General features: G+C 46.8%; 1 protein-coding gene across 3 annotated transcripts in view; it reads right to left on the reverse strand.

Annotated features, from left to right (window-relative positions):
- Positions 1 to 2,097: 2,097 nt before the first annotated feature.
- Positions 2,098 to 16,093, reverse strand: part of LOC121162243 (liprin-beta-2) — a 121,378-nt gene continuing 107,382 nt past the window's right edge. For 2 of the 3 annotated variants that reach the window (XM_040989172.1, XM_040989173.1), the window contains 7 exons: positions 9,952 to 10,102; positions 9,553 to 9,664; positions 9,216 to 9,304; positions 8,739 to 8,861; positions 7,148 to 7,273; positions 6,306 to 6,494; positions 4,705 to 5,395 (listed from right to left, as the gene is read on the reverse strand). In XM_040989172.1, the coding sequence (XP_040845106.1) occupies positions 5,201 to 5,395; positions 6,306 to 6,494; positions 7,148 to 7,273; positions 8,739 to 8,861; positions 9,216 to 9,304; positions 9,553 to 9,664; positions 9,952 to 10,102 (985 nt within the window). In that variant the 3' untranslated portion in view covers positions 4,705 to 5,200. Of the gene's footprint in view, positions 2,170 to 3,200; positions 3,267 to 4,704; positions 5,396 to 6,305; positions 6,495 to 7,147; positions 7,274 to 8,738; positions 8,862 to 9,215; positions 9,305 to 9,552; positions 9,665 to 9,951; positions 10,103 to 16,093 lie in introns of those variants that run through there. The other variant, XM_040989171.1, reaches the window with a different exon arrangement.

Genomic DNA, 16,093 nt, shown 5'->3' on the forward strand with positions numbered 1-16,093 from the left:
AAAATTGGATTTCCTACCCAGTCTACATATATATGAGGCAGGAGAGAGCTGTAGGGAGCTCCACAGTATGAGCATGTCTTGCCCACCTGTGGCCTCAAGCTGCAGGAGGGCAAGGGCAGCCAGCGTTCACCTATGACCCTGCCCAGTGTATCCTCTGCTGGGACTTCACAATAAGACCCTGCCCTCAACTATTTTCCTTTAGATGCAAATCTGACCGTAGTTGTCTGTCACTCAAACTGATGCTGCTTTCTATCTAGTCCCAACCTCAGCCACCCAGGCCCCAGGACACATTCCAGGGGCCAGCTTACAAGGTCTTTCTTGGCCTAACCCCTGTTCATCTCACCAGATTTTCCTTCTCACTAACCCTCATGCAACCCCAATCTCTGGCCAAGTAGTTCTCAAAAGGGGATAGTTTTATCTCTCCAAGGAATATCTGAAAAAAACTGGAGGCATTCTGGCCTTTAGATCCATTCGAAGATTGTTCCTGGCATCTAGACAATGAAGACCAATGTTGCATAATCATAGTGCAGCCTCCTTCACAGAGTGACCCAGCCCCAGTGACAGTAGCCACTGTTCTCATCTTACCAATGGCTGGCCACTGCTAGGGTGTGCAGGCTGTTCCAAGCTCATCTATCTGAATGTCCCCAGCCCCAGCATACCTTGGTAAGCAGGATCCAACATTCCACACACTCCATGGACTGAAAGCACCTGGGCCAGGAACTTCAGCCCTCACATCTGTAACTAAAGCCTCTTCCCAGCCCATGCAGGTACTTAACGCCACTGGAAGGAGAAGACAAGAGGCCTTAGGAGCACAGACCCCGCCCCCCCACAAGCACCTTGAGGACCAGGTTGGGCCAGCCCACAGCAGACTCTACGCCTTTATGTTGAGGGTGGGTAAGAAAAGACCACACCTAATTTCAAGGTGACCTAGAATGTGTACAGGCTCAAGGGCAGACACAGTTGGCCTTCAACTGGAACTTGAGTGTAGATCGTCCCAAAGAGGTAGACTCTATCTTGGGCCTTAACAGACAGGAAAGACCTGAGAATACTAAGACTGTACAGTGGGTTTGGTAAGGCTGCTGAGGGTGAAGGACCTTGGACTCTAGCTCTGTTAAGTCTGTACCTGTGGAATGAAACAGTGCTGTGGGAAGGTCACCCTGGTGGGAATGCCTGGAGGGGACCAGCTAGAAGGTGGAGGACCATGAAGGAGAGCAGCTGCAGCAAGCAGGTGAAAGATGACAATGGAACTACAGCTGTCATAGGGGGTCGGGGAGAAGAAGGGGAGAGAACACTGGGGGCTTGGCAGTGCCTCTCAGGTAGGAGACCCAGAGAAGGAACAGGTTTGGGAAGAGGCTGAGTTGCTGTGCCAATATGTTAAGGTTGGGTTTCCCCTTAAGGCTTAGGTTTTCCACTAGGGGGAACTGTTTAACCAGACACTATACCAGCAGCTAGCTACGAAGGGCAGGGCTGGGAAACTGCATGTGCTATGTGTGTTTGTCAGCTGTGTGCAACTGTGTGGTGGGGTGCTAGGGGGCCCTGCACACATGCACTGCAGATGAGGGAAGCCAGGGCAGCACGCAAGGAACTGTACCACCCCTTGCCTGTTCTCACCCTAAATACCCTGAGGGTGCCAAGCTCTCTGAATGGAAACAGCCTGGCCCCAGGCAGCCCCAGAGAGCTCCGTCATTTGCCCCAGCACAGTCATTGCAGCATGTCAGAACGTTAATTTCCAACAGAGACTTTATGAACTCACACTTCCTCCCCTCTGGGCTAAGAGCCTCCCGGCTGTCTCTGGGAAGGGAAGAGGCCACTGAATCTGTGCTGCCAGCTCCTTGCCCTTTCTGCAAACACAGGACACATATAAAAGTACAAAAAGTATAAAAGCCACAGAGGAGCACTGCGCAGTTGCAAACACAGGGACACCGGGCCACCTCCTGGGCACCTGCAGCTCTGCTTCACCCTGAGAGGGGGATTGCATCTGAGAGCTCTGGCCAGCCCCAGTCCAGGCTCTTAGGGTGGCTGCATGCCAGCTCCCCAAGGAAGCCAAGTTGCAGGGCCCTGCACGTGCCTCTCTGGGCGTTCAGCCACCGAGGGAAGTCATCTCCACTCATCAGCGTCCACTGCAGCCAGGCGAGAGTCGTTCAGCAGCTGGTCCTGGCTCAGCAGGGTCTGAAAGGGCCAAAAGGGGCAGTTTATCAGGGTCTTGGCCATGGCTGCTGTGAGGCAGCCACATGGCACTTTAATACTGAGGTTGATCCCTGTCAGGTCAGGGGGTCTCAGGAATCCTGGCATTAGGTCAGAGCAGATACTACTATGAAGATAAGCAGCTTCTCTTGGAGGTGAAATTGCTGCTTTGAGGTTATTAATGACCCATTAGAGGCCAAACAGGCACATTTCAGTGTGTGAGCAAAAACTAAAAAGAGGAATTCAAACCTCCCTGCTCCAGTTCAGGGACACTGCCCCAAGGGCCTTGAAGACAGGCTAATGCTCCTCAGTAGAGCAGCAAGTACAGGGTTTCCCTGTGCACAGACAACATAGCTGAGGGGCAGAGCTCAGAGTGCCCAGGAACAGAAGCGCCCTGGGAACTTGGAGACCTCCAAAACAAACCACAGCCAGCTTGAGTTTTCGCTATATGCATGCATTACAAGGAGGATAGTATTTTCCCATCTTCTAGGAAACCAAACCACAGCTCAGAAAGACACAGAAGGCGACGTCCAAGAGCCTGGTCCTTTACGGCCAGGGCAGGGGCTGGAATCACGTCTGCCCTTCTCCAACATACTGCTCCTCCTCAGACCAAGCTGCTTCCCTGTGGTATGGGCTGTACTTTCGCACGAGCCAGGAGGCACTTGTGGTGCCTGTGATCTCCATGAAGTCAAAGCATGCATGTTTCATGGGAGTCAGGAAGAGCAGTGACCACCAGGTCAGATCACAGGCCTTCCTTTGGTCAGACAGGTGATGCCGAGCTGCAGTGGCAGGGGCAGGACCTGGCCCCTGCATGCCTAGCCAGCCCCAGGAGCCTTGCTGATGGCCAGGACCAGCCAGCAGACTCCTGCCTCAGGGCTAGCTCAGACCTGGGGCTTTGGTCCCAGCATGTAGCCCCAATCCTTTTGTTCTTCCCCCTGCCACGGCACTGCCACATCAACCTCACTGCCCACTCCCCTGGACACCAATCCTTCTCCAGAGAGGGCCAAAGGTCCTACCGTAAGACGGTGAATGTCTTGGGAGAGAAGCCCTATCTGCGTCACAGTGCCTTCCGATGGTGCCATCTGTAAAATGGGCACAGCCTGGTCAGCACAGTTGTCAGCTGGTCATTCGCAGAGATGGCATGCAAGTCCAATCCTGTTGGGGACTGGCTTCTCCACGACACACTTCCCAGGAGGGATAGGCAAGAAGCATGTCAAATCCCAAGGAATAGTGGGTAGCTGGGGCACATGCTGCACACTGCATGCGCACTCTCTTCCTGGACATACCCATCAGTGGCACTTCAAATGTGGAGGCAGAGCATAGGCCTGCTAATATTCAGTGCTGCCACTATCTCCAGGAGCAGAGAGTGGTAGGCATGATGGCAATCAGAATGCTGAATAGACTGCTAGTTCCCAGGTACCAAAAGGACTCCAAATACCAATGCCCTGGCATAGGTGGGCATCCTCAGGAAGGGGCAAGCCCTCTACCTAAGAGGTCTCTTGCCTCCTTCCACTCTCAAACCACATTTGCATGGAGATCTGGAAGCATCCAAGATAGATTTTGAAGGCAGCAAGTAGAATCCCTTGTCTGTCTTATAGGTGGGAAAACTGAGGTCACAAAAGAAATGGGACATGCTTGAGGCTTGAGGCTGCACAGAGAATTAGTGGTCCAACAATCCCATGCAGTATTTACAAAGAGGTGCATGCAGACTCTCTCGCCAGGATACGAAAAGAAATAAGGGATAAAACCCACCCCAGCTGGCTCTCCACCTGCAATGGCCTGGAGGTACACCTGTCACTCAGTGGCCCTGGTTACCAGGACCAGACCCCAGAGATGTCAGCTGCTGAGCCTGGGTCCATCTCTCTGCAGCTACACTTCCAGGGTACCTCCTGAGGGACCAGGCTGGGCCTGAGGCAAGAGTGAGGTCACCAGGCCCCATCTGGGTTATGGTGCTGTCATTCTTCCACAGAGGAGGCCCAGGGGAACTGGTGAAGCCAAAAGCTACTCCCAGGCAAACTGGAATCTCATGAATAGGAGTCCAGACTGGCACGGTGTTGTCTGTCCATTACCCCCGAGCCAGACAGGGCCCATCTGGAGGACCCATTATCAGCTAGTCAGCCTCTAAATCAAGAGGACAGATCAGTCCCAGCTAGCACAGTCCAAACCCTGTGGCAGTTACAAAAAGCTGACAGAACCCAGGCAAGGTCAACATCCAGCCCAGCCGCTTTGATTGTCTCCTCACCACCCCTGGCCCAGGCAGCTGATGCTGCTCAAACAAACCAACTTTAGGGTCACATGATACATGTGATCTGCAGCTGGTGTGTATGTGTGTGTAGGAGGGGGAGACACAACACTCTCCTCGCTCTATCCACACCCACTCCCCCAGCAAAACCTGAGGATGTGCCTGGCTGAAGACTAGGCTCAGGGTGGTGAGCCAAATCATGTGATCAGCACGAATCTGTCTCCAGCCACGCCCAGCTCTCTTCCCCCTACCAGAGGAAGGATCTATTGCATTATTTGCTTTCTCACATAAATACTGTTTTTATTAACAGAAGGAAGCAACAACCACCTCTTGCAGTAAGGCACAAAACAATTACATTGTCACCATGGCAGAAATCCCTGCTGCTTGTTCCTTTGACCTTGGCCAAGACCCAGAGGCCAGCAGGCCTAAGGCACTTGAGTTTTTACCTCAGCCAAAGCATGGGGAGGTGCCTGAGGTCTGAGCTTCCTGGGTACCTGCTAAAAATGTATCTATAAGCATCTTTAGGAGCCTTTCCTCCTGCGTCCACCTTTGGCAATGGTCCCAATAGCCTGGCCCCTTGGCAGAAGTCCACCTCCATATCCTGGCCACCCTCAGGGCTAGAAGAGAGTCTTACCCGGGGGGGGGGGGGGTACATCATTGCTGGAATGTTCTCTGTGAGTCATGCACATGTGCAAGGGGGTGAGGTGCAGTAACATGGTGACACACGCAGTTACTGTGAGCTCTTGGGGTGCACAGAGGACAGGCGATAGGGCATCAGCTAATCTGTCCCACCTGGTCCAGCCCATCCAGTTCAGGGGAATCAAGGGGGCTGAGGCCCCGGTAGCCTCCATAGACTCTGTGACTGTCACCAACACCATCGCTGGGCTCCATTGGGCAAATGTAGTCTGTTGATTCATCAAACTTCTTCTTTCTTATATTTCCAAAATGTGAAAATCCTAGTTTCTTTGGCTGCAACATAGCAAATGCAAGCTTATGAGAAGGAGGTTATCAAGATGATGTACAGAGATGACATGATGATATTTAAAAGCACACCCATAAAGAAAGGAATAAGCTAAATTGTTTCTAGAAAAGCTGAACAAAGCAGAGCTCCCATATGCATATGTCCCTCCAGGATGTCACTGTACTCATGGTGAACAGGAGGACTTGCCTTACCACAGCTGCTGGCACCACCATACCCTGAGGAGCCATGCTGGAATGCCCCAGCTTGGCTTCTCTCTCCTGGCCCGAGCTGGCTTTGTGCTCTTTGGCTTTGCTTCCCAATCACTTGCTGCTCTACTTCCCCAGGAAGGAGGTCTGCGTGAGGCATGGCTGGAGCTGCGATGCCAACATGCCACTGGATGCAGGCTCAGCCTGGCCTCCCAAGACAGTGTCTGTGGGCTTGTAGACAAGGAAGGACATGGTCTGAGCACAGGGTGGGCCAGATAGGTGTCTAAGGTTTGTGAAATTTGGAGAAGAGCCCTGGCAGTACCTGCACAATCTTAAGACCTTTGCACAGCTATACAATGGGTGTGTCATACTAAGAGCTCCCAGCTCTGGGCATACTGACGGGCTGCACTACAGAATGACCAGACTTGGACCATGTTCAGTTTGCAAGATGAGTCCCAGCAACACTGGGTTGAAGGATGAGCTGCCAGCTGCCCAGGAATCAGTGCTTCCTAACATCGTCTCTGCGGAAGGAAGTCAATGCCCTCTGCCTTGGATATAAAGACAACAGACAGCAGGACCAAGCTCCTGCAGCAGGAGCTGAAGGTGCCTCTTCGTCCAGGCCATATTTTGGGTGGCTCCCAATGCTGGGCCAGCAGCTATACCATATGAGGGACAGGGGGCATGGCTGCTGAGAAAGGAACTTAAAACTCACCCGGACTTTGGCTGTGGTGGTCAGTGGCGTGTAAGCTGGAGAGGACATTTTCTCTCGTTTTTCCTGTTCAGCCTCAGGACCAATCAGGGCATTGAATTTGGTGGTCAGGTGGCGCCTAAGAAGTGTCTTTTGTGGCGGGATATTGAGAAGCATAGCCAGAGTGTCTCCCGTGAAACGTGGCTCCAGGATCTAAAAGGAACAATCCAAAGATCCAGCCAGTAGCAACCACAGATGGCCCAAGTGGGTGATACTGGGGAATCCTGGGGAATCCTCTGGGAATTCCCAGAGCAGGGGCTACAGCACTTGCACTTCCTCCCCATCTCCGCTCTCCACCAGCACACATGGCCAACTTGTGTTCCCATGCCAGCAGAGAATAGGGCCCTCTTTGATAAATCTTATCACCCACCGTCTTCTTGAGAAGACATCCAAGCCACCTTTATTTCCTCTTTGGTTTTGCCCTTTGACAGATCTGAATGTTGGTAACAGGTCATATCAGGGCAAACAGGAAGTTATTTTCAGATGGCCTACGCCTAATTTCCATAGCCACCATGTACCTCTGGGAACAAATGTGGCTGTCTTGGTAAAGGGTTCATCCTCATGCAACCCCTTTTCTATGAAATCTAGGCCTCACTTCAGATATCTATCCAGAAGCCATCTTGTTGCCATGAGGCATATTAATTCTCAATTAATACACAGATTATCAAAACACCTTCTCTGAGACTTCTGAATATGCAAGGGTTTTAGATAACCTGTCTGAAGCTTCTATCTGAGCCTAAAGACTGAGTTTCCAAACACCTTGTGTGTACCAGGGCAGACAGATATGCCCAAACACAAACACTCACAATGAGACCGCCATGGACGCCACTCCCTCGAAGGTTGGGGGCGTACTCTGCCAGGTCCACTGATCGCAACCACTCCATCACCCTGTGGTTGGACCACTGCACAACTTCTGAAGGAGAGAGGTTACTCTGTGAGGGGAATAAAGAGAAGACAAGTCAGGCTTACTAATTCTCACCAGTGTCTTTCCTGGAGTCAGTCCCAAATGCCTTACCAGAAAAAAAGACCCCTATGCCTGAGGACCCAGGCCAGCCCAACAGCCTGAGAGCATTCCCTGGGTCCAAGAAGCACAGTTCACACTGAATCCTGTGGGGTCCTCCGTACTGACATGTCTCAATTCAGAACGTTGCTTCACTCTCAATTTTCAGTTGCTCTGGGACACAGTAAGGAGGGCACATACTTATTCATTTGGGAAGGCAATATTCACTCTAAACGTGACTGTCAGTTATGAAGTGAAAAGATCTCCAGGTGTGGCCAAATGCGGTAGGTGACACACATTAAAATACCCAAGTGCCCTCATAGGGCACCAGTTTTCAAAATGCACAGCCCTATGTCTGACACACAGAAGGCATGCGACACAGATTTGTTGACTAGGGAGAAACAGGAGATGGTGGGTATAGGCAGGAATTTTACTCCCTGACGAAGCTCAGTTAGACTCAGTTCCCAGCAACAGAGCAGACAGGATATGACTGCTAATCCTTCAGCTTCAGGGCTTGCCAAGGAATCTGAGCTTCATGGCACTTCATCAAGTACTTCACTAGGATTTGGGCTGCTCTGCTCACCAACACTATTTCTTCTTAGTTAAGACCTTCCCACAAAGCACCTGTGTGCCTGGCTGCAGGTCACTGACTGTCATATCTATAGATAGGGAGACTTACTGGGGATCATCTGGCTCCTTACTGATCCCCTTTCCTTCAATATATTTTTTTAAAAGATTCATCTATTTTTATTGGAAAGGCAGATATATAGACAAAAAGAGATACAGGGAGAAAGAGCTTTCGTTCACTTATTCACTCCCCAAGTGGCTCTGCAACAGCCACAGCTGAGCTGATCCAAAGCCAGGAGCTTCCTCTGGGTCTCCCATAGGGGTACGGGGTCCCAAGGCTTTGGGTCATCCTCTATTGCCTTCCTAGGCAACAAGCAAGGAGTTAGATGGGAAGTGGAGCAGAAAGGACACAAACCGGCAGCCATATGGGATCCTGGGTATGCAAAATGAGAATTTAACCTCTAGGCTATTGCACCAAGCCCTTCAATCTATTTTGCATCTACCTCAACACTTGGCTTTCCTCTTCTTGGCATCATCCCCTACTCCTTTAGTCATCATGATGATTCTGACAGGCTTGTTGCCTCTGCCAAGTAGCTCACAGTGTATGTCTCCCAAAGGAATTAGGGGATCCAGGAGGTCTAGGAGCTGCTAGGGGACACATAGAACAGGCAACTGGGGAGTCTTTGGCATCATGAGGCATTAGCAAAGGAAAGAACACCAAGTGCTGTGGTCCAGCATGAAGCTGTTTCATGATGCCATCCCTGCTTCCACATGCCTTGTTATGCTGTCCTGACTTGGAGACACTGGATAAGACACCATCCTGCCCTCACCTCATCTGCTGGCCGCCGGTGCAGGCAGTGGGGGTTGAACTTGTTGACATGCAGCACATGAATGGCACATTTGATGCTGAGATGATGCAGCTGGCTAGTGACTTTTAGGAAGAGTAGATCATTCTGGAAGAGAAAAATTTGGTGGTGGGCGAATTTTCTGATGGAAAAATCTTTCCCAAACCAAGCATAAGCAAGTCTGAATCCAAAATTGTGTTCCTTTCTCATTTTCTGGTTAACGTTAAGTGGAATAAATGAGAGTATATAGATATTCATTCAGGAAAGTACTCATGGGTGCACTAACCACTTGTCTTATCATAACAATTTACACTGTGTTACTGGGGATCTCTTACATGACATTTTCGAGGCCATAATACAAGGAAGAATGTGAAACTAAGTTTAAAATAACACTGCATATTTGGTACAACTAAGCTGAACACTCACAGAAACAACTGAAATATTTACAGGAAAAATCCTTACCACAGTTAGATATTGCAGCATCCGTCCATCAACTCTGGATTCATGAAACTGGTCTTTGTACTGGGGTAAGCCTATGTCATCAAGCCATCCTGCAAAATCAGAACTCATAAGAATGGGATGTAGATACCTTGCACTCACCCACCTGCACACCCCATTACTAAACAAACAAGCAAACACCTAGCATGGTGTCACTTTGAGGCTTACTTCTATTTATCAAAGTTTTGTACTCCAGCTGCCTTCTGTACTAAGAAAGTTGGACTGAATACAGTCAACAGTGAAATGCTTTACACGTTCAGGAACTTCTGGAAACATTTAACATTCATATGGCTGTCCTTACGTGTCACCCAGATGTGGTCCAGCAGGGCAGAATTCTCCTCCTGCTTGGTGTTGATGGCTTTCACTGCCAGTATCAGTTTCTTCCTGTGAAGTGGGTGCTTAATTCCCAGCTCCTGAGAGGACAAGAGGAGGAACACAGGTAGAACTCTGGCAAGTAAGCTGGTAACCTGGTCCTGAGAGGACACTGTGTCAGCTGGGGAGGTGGGGTTGGCAGAGGACACTCTGGAAGGGGGACAGCACTTCTCTCCATAGAGTCGCAGGCTGTCAGTCTTTGGTCCTGGTCTCCCTCAGTCTTCCCTAGGTCTTCCTAAGCTTCTGGGTGTGGTGGAGATGGACACTCACCTCCCCATGCACTGGTTTGGGATGAGTGGGAACCTCCTAGCCTGAGCTCAGACCTTACCTTTTCCATGTCCTGAGGTGTAGCTGTCAGCAGGGTGTGGCCGGAAGTCACCCACTGCCTGGCAAAGATCACATACTGTGCCAGGCCAAAGTCCTCCAGCCATGCACACACTCGCTCCGTGCTCCACTGGGCAAAGGGGGCGTTGGCATCACTGGGAAACAGAAAAACAGCAAGTCCCTGTCAGCGGGAAAGCCTAAGCTTCTGAATTTGGCAAAGCCTCACAAGAAAGGGACTGTACTCTAACAAATAATCCCGACTGCAGGATTTACATGAACAAAATTCTAGTACAATCCACCATGTGAGCTACACAGACCACAGGATTTCTTTGCCAGACCATGGTCTCAATTTCACATCTCCTGCTCCTTAGAGAAAGGACAATCTAGATAACCAGGAGTTGAGTTTCCATTCCACAAGTCCATGTACACCGCACATGCCACAGGTTTCAACACATCACACACAACACAGGTATGTGAATGCTGGAGGAAGAAGACCCACAACTGAATAATCTTTCACCAAAGACAAGTACTATTTTTAGGAAAACACACAGAAAACTAGGAACATTTCTCTAAGATTCAAAACTAAACTAAACTAAAACAATAAAATCAGGGCCAGCATTGTGGCATAGTATGTTAAGCCACTGCTTGTGATGCCAGCAACCCACATGAGTGCTGGGTTTGAGTTCTAGCTGCTCCATTTGTAATCTGGTTCCCTGTCAATGCATCTGGGAAAGCAGCAGGAGAAGGCCTAAATCCTTGGCTCCTATACTCACATGGGAAATTCAAACGGAATTTCAGGCTCCTTGCTCAGTCTGGCAGTTGTAGCCTTTTTAGGAAGGAATTAGTGAGTGAAAGAACCCGCCCCCCCTACCTTGCCACCTCCCCACCTGCAGTCAATCTGCCTTTCAAATAAATAAAATAAAACTTAGAAAATCAAAATCAAAGTCCAAACATCCTCAATCAATGATAATGCTATTAACATTAGTTTGAGAATTACAGATAGAATAAAAGATACAATGAAAATAATATAGAGCTATTACAAAGGTAGAAATAAGTCTTTCTTATTTAGATGACAGATTGCCTACCTAGAAAGCCCAAGAGAGTTCAGTTTGGTGGCTAGTAATAAAACATATCCATAGCATGTATGTCATACATAAACAATTTTCAACATAGCATCAATGTACAGATACCAACAGTTTTGTTAAAAGACATTTGAAATCCAGCCCGTAGCAAACAAAACTATAAAATTCCCTAAAAAAGGACTGTGTGGGCCTGTATGACTGTGCATGGGGACTGGGGCAGGGTGTGACAGGAGCAAGATGATGTGGTAACTACAACACCGAACCGAGCAACCTAAAAAAGACATGAGTAAGTGAAGCACTAGGTCATGCTACTGGACAACAATGACTTGGGTATTAAAAGTCATCCATTATTAAAGACAGCTATTTTTTCATGTAAAGTGTGACTTTAATGGCACAGTGAAAATCCCTCCAAAGTCTCAGTCTCTCTCTCTAAGATGTATTTATGTACGTACTTGGAAGGTAGAGCTACAGAGAGAAAGAGAGAGAGAATCTCCACCCACTGGTTCACTCCCCAAATACCCATAGCTGGGTTAGTCTAAAGCCAGGGACCAAGAGCTAGGAGCCTCCTCCAGGTCTCCCATGCAAGTGCAGGAGCCCAAGCACCTGGACCACCTTCTGCTGTTTTCTCTAGGTCAGTGGTAGGGAGTTGAATTACAAATGTTGAAGCCACAGGTGGTAGTTTAATCCACTATACTAGGGCACTGGTCACCCTGCAGAGAATTTCTAAGAGAGACTGATAGAACTGCTTTATATTTTTTAAGTGAATGGAGATTTATGAAAGGTTAGATATCCATAAAGATCCCTTCTAGATAGTATGGAGGGTTGGCTCCAGGACACCCCATTTTTCCCAACTAGACACCAAAACTCAAAGGTGCTCAAATCCCACTTACAAGATGGCTTATTTTTTTAATATAACTGACACACATCTTCCTATTCACTTTAAATCATCTCTAGATTACATGTATACCTAATAAAACTTCTAGGAAACCTATTGTTACATTATTTTTTTTAAAAAATGTCTTGAACTGCTTGGTACTGACACAATCATTACAACTGTAGGCTGAACTATATTTTGACCCCTGACTAGTTGAATTTGCACATGTAGAACTCACAGCTATTTTGAATTAACAAGCTGTATTTAAAAAAAAAAATAAGGCTTGACTACGATTCTTAATGTGAGGGTATTTCTCAAGAAGTCAAGAATGACAAAAGAACCTATTCTAGAACCAATGATAGAGATGATGACTACCCTGGCACAGATGCTCATCAGGCATATCCTAGAGCCTGGGCATTCAGGGCAATAAACAGGTTGTAAAGCAAGTTTTATGAGATTTGGAACTTACAGAATATGGGCTATTCTCTTTAAGAAGGGCGTAACATTTTAATGTAAAATTAGGAACCAAACACATCTTCATTTATAATGAGAAAACAAATCCTTTAAAAAAATCACAAACCGGGCCCGGCGCGGTGGCGCAGGTGGTTAAAGGTCCTCGCCTTGCACGCCCGGGATCCCATATGGGCGCCGGTTCCAATCCCCGCAGCCCCGCTTCCCTTCCAGCTCCCTGCCTGTGGCCTGGGAAGGCAGTCGAGGACGGCCCAACGCTTTGGGAACCTGCACCCGCGTGGGAGACCCGGAAGAGGCTCCTGGCTTCGGATCGGCATAGTATCGGCCCGTTGCGCTCACTTGGGGAGTGAATCATCGGACGGAAGATCTTCCTCTCTGTCTCTCCTCTCTGTATATCTGCCTTTCCAATGAAAAAATAATAAAAATAAATCTTTAAAAAAAAATCACAAACCGAAAAACACCACAGAATCCAGAAAAAGTACTTTTATTAACCCTGGATATGCCCCTACAGAACTGTTTACCCTCCAATTTTGAGTGCATAGTTTTTAACTGCTCCTTCACAGTTCTATGTCCACAACTCTATACTATTTTCTATCAGAAAAAAGGTTGATTCTGCATTTCCTCTGGCATGACTCATTGATATTTTTATTATGATAAACTAAAAAAGGTTCAGCTTCACAATTTATGAATGGAATCCTTTAAATTCTACAAAATATCAAGCGTCTTTTCTACGTAGTTGTAAAACAACACAGTATTCAAGTTTTCTTATGCTGCAGCAAATCTTAAGTACACTCTGAATTGATCATATCCTTTAACTAGTATGTTGACAACACCCCTATGGCATTAGCATGAATTTTAAGTTATTCTGGTTGCTGAAAAAATAATAACAATAGCAGCAGCTACAGCAACAAATAATTCAATCAAGAAAACAGCGTTTTTTGAAGGTGTTAATCTGATTCATTTTATATTTTATATAAATAATGGGCCAGCACCATGGCATAATTGGCTAACCTCTACCAATGTCCCATAAGGCACTGCTTGGTGTCCTGGCTGCTTTACTTCTGATTCTGCTCCATGCTTATGGCCTGAGAAAGCGACAGAGAATGATGGTTCAAGTCCTTGTACCTATTGAGACCTATAAGAAACTTCAGGAATCATTCTGGGAGCCATTTGTACACTGAGACAGCCAGTTGATTAGAGTCCAATAAAGTGAACAACTGCAAACCACACACATATGTCTCACTGAACCCAAACTAGATTGATCTGCAACTTAACTTCGCCTTAGCAGTCTGACTGGAGACCTGTCATGAAGGACAACTCACTTAGTGGATTAGTTCAGAAAACCCTCCTCCAGCTGTATGGCCCTAGAACCTGCTAGCCTAGACATATAATATGCAACTAAAGCTTTCTTGAAAAAAAAAAAAAAACTTGTATTAAAGTCACAAACTAAACTAGATCTTCCAACAGAGTATTTAAACATGGTTTTCATAAACCATGGAAAAAATTGAAAACCAAATGAGGAGAGAAATCACAAAGGAAAGGAAAAGTTAATGAGCTTCATAATATATGAAACATAACAAGCTCATATATCAAAGCATCACAAGCAGAAGTAAAACTGCCATAAGCCTAAAACACTATGTCACAGCAACTGAGTATACTTAATATCTTAGTCTACAGAGCTTCTAGCTCCTGGCTTCACATCAGCTCAACTCTCAAAGTACTTTCCTTCAAGAATATTTGTGACAACATTCAAAAAAGGTTACACCTAGATACTTAGAAATACCAGAGGTCACTAACACAAATTTCCCTTAAGGGTAATAAGGTTTTCATTTTCCACCAGCAAATTCATTTTTGTTACAACATTGAATTGTTATGAGAAAGACAACAATCTCATTAAGACTTGTTCATCCAAATTCCCTTTATCATCCAATGTCATAGATAACAAAGCACAAAGACTTTAAAACAAAGTGGCTCTGTAACTGGAACTGCAATTTTTTCCCTTTGGCAATGTTTCTAACATTGGTCACCCTGACTTCAGAGTGACTGGCAGATGACAAATAGGCTCTCTATCCACGGCGTTGAACCCCAGGACAAAGGCCCAAGTAGCCTAAAATTCTCTCTGACCCAGTGTTACCCATCTAGAATTAGGACTTACAGAAAAAGCCAGAAGTAAAACAAAAACAAACCACTCAAGCTTATTGGAACTTGATTTTTTTCAACAACAAAGAAAGCTGAAACAGAAAAATCAGAAACAAACAAAAAAATACCTAAATTTAAAAACTGCTAACAAAAACATCTCAATATGACATATATGTATGCCTGTGTGTGTTTATATATACACATACACATATATATGCATACATATATACATACACACACAAAATTATGGAAACTGTGACTAAGCTTTTTTTGATTCATTTTCTACTGGCTGATTTGGTGTTAAATTTCCCACATTGTGTCTTTACAGTCTCTGAGTATGGGGCCTGGCACGGTAACCTAGTGGTTAGAGTTCTTGCATTCCACAAGCCAGGATCACATATGGGCACTGGTTCATGTCCCAGAGGCCCTGCTTCCCATCCAAATCCCTGCTTGTGGCCTGGGAAAGCAGTAGAGGATGGCCCAAAGCTTTGGGACCTGCACCCACATGGGAGACTTGGAGGAGGTTCCTGGCTCCTGGCTTCAGATAGAGCTCAGCTCTGGCCGTTTTAGCCACTTGGGAAGTGAAACAGTGGACTTCAGATCTTCTTCTCCTCTCTCCTCCTCTCTATATATCTTTCTGATAAAAATAAATAGTTAAATAAATCTTAAAAAAAAATAGAGTCTCCGAGCTCTAAAACATTCACCGAGCATTACCATATGTGACTAGCATAGGAGCCCGTGTAGGTGAACATATTTTCACCCTCTTTTCTAAGGCACCAGGAATATGACAGGTCGGGATAGTCAGCAAAACATACATGGGTCTGGGAAGGTTGTAGCTTCACACACTGGGAGGACATGGCAGAGTCTGGAAATGAGAGCCTGGTGAGCTCATTTAGAGAATACCACACCCAAGTGTAAAAGAAACTGAAGCTCCCTTCCACAGGGAATGCTGATCTGTGAATACCATGCTGTATTCAGAGAAATACTCTTTTTCTTTCACTGGAACCTAGACTGCATCGTCTCTGAAAACTGGTATTTAAGTTTTGTGTACTTTACCTTGGCTTTGCATTGGTGGATGGCAATCTTGAGGGGATTAACTTAAGAATGCAATCCTACTTTCCACCTTTTTGATTAGATTTAAAATCCCCAAATCTAGTTCTGCAGAAGGTCTTCTGAAATACTAGTCCTGGCTGAATAACTCAAAGGCCAGGAACTATTTTGTCAGGGATAATGTTGAGTAGGAACGCATGTTGGGAGGATATGTAAAGGGGCTTCGCAAACATACTCCTCCAAGCAGGGAGTCAAAGAAAGAGGCGTGAGGGTAGTAAGTGAAAGAGTGTCTACCAGGGATACTTCAGGTAAAACTTAATGTTGATTTTTATACAGTTGTGTGGAGTGTAAACCACTTTAAATCTAGCCCCACATATCCTCTTACACCCCTTTTTAGGTAATCACTGCCAGTAGTCTGGCTCAGTATGGTGATGAAGGATAAGAGTGATGAGTCTGCTATGCCAAGGCCCTTCAGAATAGCCTGTACAGAAGGAAGGGGTTGATCAGAAGGTCCCCAAAGTGACGGTGGC

This window comes from Ochotona curzoniae, unplaced genomic scaffold (genome assembly GCF_017591425.1).
Source record: "Ochotona curzoniae isolate NIBS_2020 unplaced genomic scaffold, NIBS_Ocur_1.0 contig_517, whole genome shotgun sequence".
Taxonomy (NCBI): domain Eukaryota; kingdom Metazoa; phylum Chordata; class Mammalia; order Lagomorpha; family Ochotonidae; genus Ochotona; species Ochotona curzoniae.